The sequence below is a fragment of the Strongylocentrotus purpuratus genome, unplaced genomic scaffold (assembly GCF_000002235.5).
Source record: "Strongylocentrotus purpuratus isolate Spur 01 unplaced genomic scaffold, Spur_5.0 spur5_scaffold_3, whole genome shotgun sequence".
Taxonomy (NCBI): domain Eukaryota; kingdom Metazoa; phylum Echinodermata; class Echinoidea; order Camarodonta; family Strongylocentrotidae; genus Strongylocentrotus; species Strongylocentrotus purpuratus.
In genome coordinates, this window is record NW_022145609.1 from 6,378,095 (window position 1) to 6,387,105 (window position 9,011).

A 9,011-nucleotide genomic window follows, 5' to 3' on the forward strand; every position below is an offset into this window, starting at 1 on the left:
AAACTTAATCTCAATTATGATTAATAAATGACACATATTTTGTAAAGCTTAGATCCTCTTTCATTTGATGCAACTTATATGATGCATATTTCACGTATGACTGATAAAAAGCAATATAAAGAGAGGGTACCAAAAAGTCATTTGGCGAACGGTGTCTGAATTTCGAAGACAAAATCACATTTCTACAAAAGTAAATTTCTGCCCTTTTATATGACACCTCAATCAGGAAAAATGAGCCGGAAATACCAAAGTTCTGTTTGTTTAAAGTAATGCTTGTATTTCCATAATTGTATTAAACGAATCCGTTCCACTGGCTGTCTGCCCTAACAACAAAGAAGACGAAAGACGTAGTGCATGGCTGAGAAGCAGAGTTTGTAAAAGGGGCCCATTAACATACAATTATATACAAATATATACAAATATATTTATATTCATACTTATACAAAACAATTACAAATATCTTGCAAACACACTCAGCCATATTTACTCACATACACACACACACACACACACACACACACCCAGTGCAATGTACTTTAAACCATATTTAAAGCATATAGTTTGAAAACTCCAGGCAAATTTTGTACCCAAATGTTGTCGGGAGTTCGCGCGACATACACAAATGTGTCGTACGTACCAATTTAGTGCGATTCCAAGTGAAAATTGTCGCTAATTCTAGTATTTTCTCTAAATGTTGTGTCTAAAACAAGTTGCAAGCTGTTACGCCCAATGTGATACTAGCTCTACATCCATTCCTTGTGCAAAGTCACTTATTGCGTGTCAAAGGTCATGCGTGTCGTTGACGCAGTCCTAACTCAATACATGACGCCTCCAGTGCAGACTTAATAACTACTTTCGAACTCCAGATGACATTACAATTTCTCTGGATCAGCGGTGTCATCGTAATCCACTTCTATGCTGTCGCTGATCCTTGATCTTCTGAGGCCCTGGTAGGCATGTTGCCTGACTACACTCTGTGGAGGCAGCTCGTAATCAGGGCTCTTTGGATCGCCTGCTCCTTCTGGGTCAAAACGTACACGAGTCTGGTCCGCCTTCTGCTTCCGCTTGCTGCATGGTTGATTTAGAAATGACAGACAGAAATAGTGATTAATCATTGTTATCGTTATCATCATCATCTTCGTCATCACCAGCAATATTACTATCACTATTAATAAAATAAGTGTAAAGATAGAGGTATAAGAAAATAGATGGTATTTTACCTCAAAATTATATATGCAGATATTCAGATTAATAATATACAGGATGAGATTAACATGATTTTTGTTACTCTTTTACCTAAAAAATGCTATTTTAGTCCGGTAGAATTTTTTCAGACCTAGAAAAGTTGCCAAGTACAAGTTCTTTTGTTGATTCTTGTTCTAGATGGGTATTGAATTACATCAGCTTCGTTGCCACCTTGGCAACCTTGGGCAACTTTTTTTATTAGCATAATCATCCAATTAGCATATGTTCAATAATTATGTAATATGTTGCTAATCTTAATACAGGGTGTCTGAAAATGTGGGTAATGCGACTTTTCAAAGGTTTTTTTATGACAAAGAATTCATTTACGACATTGATTTTTATTTTAAAGTAATGAAATTGTCTTAAATAGCGTAATAAGCACAATCATCTAACTAGCATATGTGCAATATGGAATATGTTGCTAATATTAATCCAGGAAGCCTTAAAACATGGATAATATTACTTTTTAAGGGTTTCCTATGACGAAGAATTCATTTATGCCACCAGTTTTTATTTTTTAGTAATGCAATTGTCTTCAACATCATAATTAGCATAATGAGCTAATTAGCATATGTACAATATAATGGAGTTCATTGTCATTGTTTATCTGACAAGCCTGAAAATGGTGCAATGCAACATTGTAAATCACATTTTAAAGACAACACATCAATTCATGAGAAATATTCCATGTATATGTATTATAATTAGCCTAATTAACATAATTAATAAATTTGAATACTTGAATTAATTGAGATAGGTCTAGTCTAGCCAGAAAAAATCTGGGGTGATAATTTCAAAGAGTATTTTTTTAAAATTAAATGACAACCAATATCCATCTCAGAAGTCAGTCAGGTTGAAACTTAAAATAATTAGCGTTACTAGCATAATTAACCTACGTAGCATATTAATCAGGCAATTGCCTAATGGCCTTGTAAATTTCTGTCCGACAAAACAGAATACAAAGGTATTCTTTTAAAATGTCCCACTAAACAGTCATGACAGAGACCAGTAAATTATTAAAGACTAAAAGAAATGTTTTTGGGTCGACTGAAAGATGGTTACTGGGGCAAAGTATATTTAGAATGTTGATCATTTTTTTCTTTTAGTTTAGGTATTGGGGACAGAATTATGAGAATTCCTTGTTTATGTTATATGGACATATATTGGTAGGCCTACTTTGCGATCTAACAGTACTTATACTAAGATGTACAAGAGGAATAGATTTCAGGCAGCTATGTTGTATAAACTACTTATAATTAGGAATTAGAAATTTCAAAAATAAGTTCTAGGACAATTACCCCCTGGGTAATCATCCCTACGACAAATACCCCCCCCCCCCGTGACAATTACTCCTCAAAACAAAATTCTGCTTTCATTACCCCGAGGACAATTACTTCCCCCCCCCCTCGGAAAATCACCCCTACGACAAATACACCCCCCCCCCCCCGTGGACAACTATCCTCCCGAGGGATAATTACCACCCCCTTAAAATTACCCCCTTGGAGAATCACCCCCCCCCCCCCCGGTGACAATTACCCCTCGAAAAATATAATTCTGCTTTCATTAAAACCAACTTATTATCAGGGTGGAAGTCCCCTTCAATGAACCGCGGGTATTTTTCCTCGGGGGTGGTTGTCCTTGGTTCTCTTTGGGGGACGTATTTGTCCTATATATATAGGATAATTTTGAGGGGGGGGGTAATTGTCCAAAGGGGTAATTTTCCTGGGGGTAATTTTCAGGACGTTAATTGTCCTGGGGGGAAGGGGGAGGGGTAGAATGTCCTTGGGGTAATCTTTCGGGTGGGGGGGGGGGGGGTAATTTGCCAGGGACTTATCGTCCTTGAAGGGGTGGGGTGGGTAGTTTTTCGGGGTGTTATTTACCTGGTACGTAAAAAACCGTGTCCGGCCAACTACCCCTGCACAACCACCCCCTGATAACCACCACTAAGATAACCACCCTCTAGGACAACTACCCCTGGACAGCTACCCCCTGACAACTAGCATCGGACAACTACCCCCAGACAACTACCCCCTAGGATAGTTGTCCGGGGGATTGTCCTAGAGGATGGTTGTCGTAGGGGTAGTTTTCTGGGGGGGGGAGGTAGTTGTCCGGGGGGTTGTTATCCTTGGGGGTAGTTTTCTGGGGCTAGTCGTCCGGGAGTAGTAAAAACTTATTTTCAACAAAACGAGGTGTAGCTCAGTGGCTGCCGGACTAAGAACCGTAAAAACCAACATTAATATTGCAAATCTACATTCTGCATTTAAAACGTTTTCGAAAAGGGCATTACACTTATGCAAGAAATTTAAATAGTTTTTATTCTTACCCTACAATCACAAGAAGTATGATGATCCCCGAGAACGATATCACGAATAAAGCCATCCAAACAGCACTAGTTTTCCTCAGGTGCTGACACTCTGTAACATTGAAAAGATAAGCATTAATTACCAAACTTTGTCAGTTCTTTGCCAATTGCAGAATAGACCTATTGCTACAACAAAGAATGCTATAAATGTTTATAGCGACATTAATATTTTGATATCACTGGCCCTATGTCCTTTTGGTTCCCTTGGTCCTAGGCTGCGCATAATTGGTTTGTAGGGTAGTGCTTGGACCTGATTAAGAAGTTCTGTACAATGATTAAGGACAATTCCATGATTATCATAAGGGCGAGGGTAATTATAGGAGCATTGCGACATCGTAGTCAATAAGGAACCAGCATTTTTTAGGCGACGAAATTATTATAAAGTCACACCAGCCCGCCTCCCCGCTCCGGCTCCTCGTTCAGTGCAGCGGAGAGGGGGGGGGGGGGGTTGTAGGGGTAATAGTGTAAGGGTAAGAGTCGGGATAAGATTAATGGCTAATGTCAATTGGACGCAGGACCGACCGCCAAAGCCACCAACCGATATAGGACTTTTGAGGCTAAGACTAATGCGTTTTTAGCTGATGGTTCATGGTTGGATGTTTCAGTTTACCGAAATCATCATTAAAATTGGTCCAATCACCACTCACCGAGGGTAGGAGTCGTAACAGTCACAAGTGGACTTCTTGGTCCTTCTCCGCCGGGACCTTCTCTGACGGCAGACACACTGATATTGTATTCTGTTCCTGGTTCCAAGTCAGTCAATACAAACTCCATTATTCGTTGAAGATCGCCCTCTCCCACATCCAAGTCGATTTTACCAACCCCTATCCATTCGTCTTCCATAGTTTGCTGATAGATAAGGTAACCAACAACTGGCCCGTCGCCGAAGTCCAGACAAGGTATCCAAGAGCTCCAGAAGACAGTGACTGATGACGACCTGATCTCTCCGACTGTTGGGCCGGATGGTAGCTCTGGTAAAGCTGGAAATGATAAAGCTGTCCCGTTAATAAGTGGTTTATCTGTAAATTACCTTTATGTTATGAAGAAGAAAAAACCCAAGAGAAACAAACAAATAAAACAACTGACAAAACTCCATCTTAATCTGTAATCTCTTAGAGCCTACTTTAAATTGACATGTTAAAGCTCCAAGTACGTTGCTTTCTTAAATAGGTTTTCTGGATAATGTCCTTGCATGGGCATTATGTATGTTGTTATACACTGCATACAGTGAACAACTGAATTGTGCGTATACCTTTTAAATTTGATGATTTTGATGATTTTTGTGTTTTTCGTAACTCAAGAACAAAAGAGGGATTAGGTTGAATAATTTTTGATGTAAGCTTTAATTTGTCACATTCTCAAGACACATAATTCGGGATAATTCGATATTTTAAAAGGAATTTTAAGGGTACGAATTATTTCATCGTAAACTATAACATGCAATATTGCTCAATCAGTTTAAATATGGTGAGAATCGTTTGGAACAAAAATAATATTACCGTAAAAATCAAAGACAGCAGAAATAGTAGCCAGTGAAAAGGATCTATTTTTGTCCGGCAGTTCACCTACGTAGCAGAAGATTTGGTCGTCTTCGTTCACATTGTCAAGAAGAAAACTTTTATTACGGAATTCACCGTCAAGACTCGTCGATGAGCTAGAAATCGGTTTCGATGACGAAAGAGTTTGACCGATGGATAGCGTGACGTCATCTGGAGACAGTGTTGTTTCTCCTTCGATTTCGACGTTGATGGCGCAGTATACATTAGCGAAACCGGGATAAGTTCGAGGGATCACGAGATGGAAATTATCTGTGATGCAAGAAAGAATGAGTGTGGTAGAAAGGCATTTGTCTTTTTAAAACAACAAAATACCAAATCTAGCAAGATAGGCCTATATGACAGTAAATGATAAAATGGCGTTGGTCTTTTAGGAACAATATATACCAAATCTAGCAACATATATGAGAGCAAATGATAAAATGTTTATAAATACATTAATTTGATGTTGAAATGATTTTCAAATGTAAAGCCCGCTGCACACGAGAAGAAATTGTGATTGCGTCAATACACCCTTTCACGGTTACAAGAGTGCGCATGCGCCGATATGGGCACCATTTTAACATATAGCTCCGTTTAGTCTCATTTCACAACGCCCCCTATCGTCAGAGTCAGCAGCCTAACATGTTAGCCTATGGAACTTTACCCCCAAAATCGTTAAAAATTCATTTTTTGAATAAACGAAAAGCACATGCACCCCGACGTACGTTATCACTAGCTCTTTTATTGGAACCCTCATGTCCCATTGACTTTTGAAAGTTCACCCACCTTAATTTGATCAAAATAGGTTGCAAGCTCGTCATTGCCTATAATACACAAGTGAAACAAGTCGAACTTAATTTGGACTCAATTTGCCGAGTGATTTTAAGATTATAGGTCAAGCACACAAAGGATAAGAAGCATGAATTATCATAGATCACTTCTGCTTGGTTCATTATGTCCATTTCATCCAACCCCCACCGTCATTTTTCCATTTAGTACAAGCAAACATTTTGCCGAGGTAAGCAATAACATGAATATTCATGAACGGTCAGACGTTACAGCCTTTTAGTACGTAACGTATACTGAATGGGAATGGGCGATGACCCGTCTAGGAGGTAGAGGTCAGTGGTTTGTGCTGGCAATGTTCCAACGAGCGAAAATGAGACAACCAGAGAAATATGAATTGCGAGTAACTTTGATTTTATGCAGCATGCACATCACATGTGTCGACATGATGTGAGCGCGCAGCGCAGGCAGTGACGCAATAATACATGCATGCGCGTCTGAAAACATTGATGAGGCAATGCTTACGCAAATTTTTAATCGCAAATGAAAATGGTGGCCTTAACCGTGAAGGGGTGTTTTACCTAGTACTGCGCTCTAATCATGTCAGTGAATTAAGTAGTTAGCCCATGCGCCATATAATACTGCACTGTTAATTTAGCAGCCATTCTCTGCGCGACGCCATTCTCACACTGCTCATCAAAGACCGCACCGCATTCGTTGACACAGTCCTACGTCAGGTAAAATTAATGCCGCCTTGTGTGCAGTGGATATAATACTAGAGTGCCATTTGAAGACACATAGGCCTATTGATAACTGTGATTTGACTCACAAATTCCTTTCTGGCAAATGAAGTTTCTGTCCAATGTACAGAAGTCATCGTCCCATTTTCCATGCTTTCTAGTCTCTCTGACCGACCTGATGCAAGCACAATTTTGAAATCCATCATTATTGTTTGGTTCACCTTGTCCCCAACCATCATATCTAATTAGAAACAAAACAAAAATGAAATGCAGGACACTTGCAATAACAATGAAATACCCGGGCTTGAAGGTGAGCAAATACTATTATTCGGACTGCAGACTATTCACTCCTACAAGTAATGCCGGTTAACTAATCATTTATAGGACATAAATAACATTAAAATCATAACCATTTTAACGACATTGGAAAGTTTTGTGAACGTCTCAAGAACGTTTTATGTTTGCATGGTATTTTAATTAAGATAAATCTAGAAACGTGCATTCCTCATAAATTCTGACAAACTTCCTCGTTACACATGAAGTTCTAACGTCCAATAACAACTAACTGTCAAACGGCATGAGTTAAGTCCTATAAGATTAATCAAAGAAATGCACTTATTTTATTGCCGATATCGTGATTAAAGTACTTACATCACTGGTGTGCCGTCAAGCCATCTAAATTGACCCTCTCTGTCCCTGCTGCAACCAATCCAAAAGCACCGGCTATTTTGTAAGGCCGGAGTAATGAAAGTCGTCAAGAAAGCCTGCATTGATATTGACAAATACAAAATATAAAACGCACTTCCTACTTCTAAAACCAATTATCCGGAATAGAAATCACAAAGAAAAGTTATATAGACTGAGCGTAAGATGATATTGATTAGAAAGTGAAACCTTCTCCACATCTCTCTATACGTGACATCACTCGAATGAAGAATCGTACACAACATTATATGTGCAATGATTTTTTTTAAAGAATCGGACATTTTTCGATTAAATGAATATTACCCCTTGGACACGATGCGTCATTGCTGTGACAGTGACGTTCGAGAAGTAAATCGTGCACAGATTGCATTATATTACTCGCCCATACACTAACTGCCCTCGTAGGCTCTATTAGCGTAGGTGATGCAATCAATAATGCGCAACCCTTGCATGTAATAGATATTATCGCATGCGCCAGGAACAAATCATTTATTATCAGTGCACTGTTTATTTTGCATTCATTCATTTTTACTATAATTACCACCCTCACAACGGTCAACAACGGTGGATTTGTAATTACAACACATTTAAACAGAACTTAGCCTAAGTTAAAGTTGTATATCTATCACATTACAAGTTAAATAAGTAATTGTGATTAACATCTGACCATTATTTGAATCTTTTTTATACCTGGATCTCATCTGAGTCAACCCTTGCTAAATTCGCTCCGTAACCTTGACAGACAGCCTGCGCCTGATCATACCCTTTCACTGCGGTGGTGCTATCCACTAGATAGACTGCGTCATCCAGTCGGTGCCATTCTTGCTGACTTGTTACTGTATTAAGATATGAAAGTGACAGTTTAGAAATGATAAGACGGCTGATATCCCGAGCATTCCTATTTTAATACCTGACACAGCGGAATGTTGAAACAGCAGATATAATTCACAGCACCCAAAGGTAGGATAAACCGGAAGTGATTTCCCCCTTTTTAACACAACAATTAAATTAAACTAAGCAATAAGATTTTTTTATCAGAACAAAAAGGGGTGACGTGTTATGACGAACATGGATATTATTTAAACATATTTGTGGCTTACAACCAGTAAATAAGATCGATTGATCGATCTGTATTGAAAAACAAGTCAGAAAAAATCTTGGAACCAGCGGGACTTGAACCTGCATCTACTGCTTACCGGGCAGCGACTCCACTACCAGGCCATCACTGGTCCATGGCACAGTCACGATGAACTAGAAAGAAATACCCAATTTGAAATTTCTCCCAGGAAGCATTACATTTATAAAAGAACATGGATAGATTTCTAAGAATTCTTACCCCCTTGTAAAGACACGATGGCTGCAATGGCGATAGTAACGAACACTGTCTCCTCGGAGGCGAACTTCATATTAAATCAACAAAGTGATGGGAGTTGATGTCAGTAACAGATGCTATTCATTTATGATTGTATTTCAAAATGCATGTACATAGACTGGAGAAGAAATGAATGTTGCAGTGTCTCGCGCCGAAATGACCTAAGGCAAACTAGGAGCCTTCTGTTTTGTTCTCTGGGCTTGTTGACATTAACTTTCCTCTTTCAGTTTCAAATGAAAAATTTGCTTCATCACCCTGTCTTA

At 38.9% G+C, this 9,011-nt stretch overlaps 1 protein-coding gene across 1 annotated transcript; it reads right to left on the minus strand.

The window, feature by feature from the left end:
• Nucleotides 1-872: 872 nt before the first annotated feature.
• LOC115928775 lies at nt 873-8,782 on the minus strand. The gene is made up of 8 exons (XM_030996669.1): nt 8,713-8,782; nt 8,067-8,212; nt 7,323-7,435; nt 6,761-6,912; nt 5,107-5,415; nt 4,255-4,587; nt 3,569-3,659; nt 873-1,068 (listed from the first exon to the last, which is right to left on the minus strand). The coding sequence occupies exons 1-8, from the start codon at nt 8,780-8,782 to the stop codon at nt 873-875; spliced, it is 1,410 nt and encodes a 469-aa protein (XP_030852529.1).
• Between the last annotated feature and the right edge of the window lie 229 nt (nt 8,783-9,011).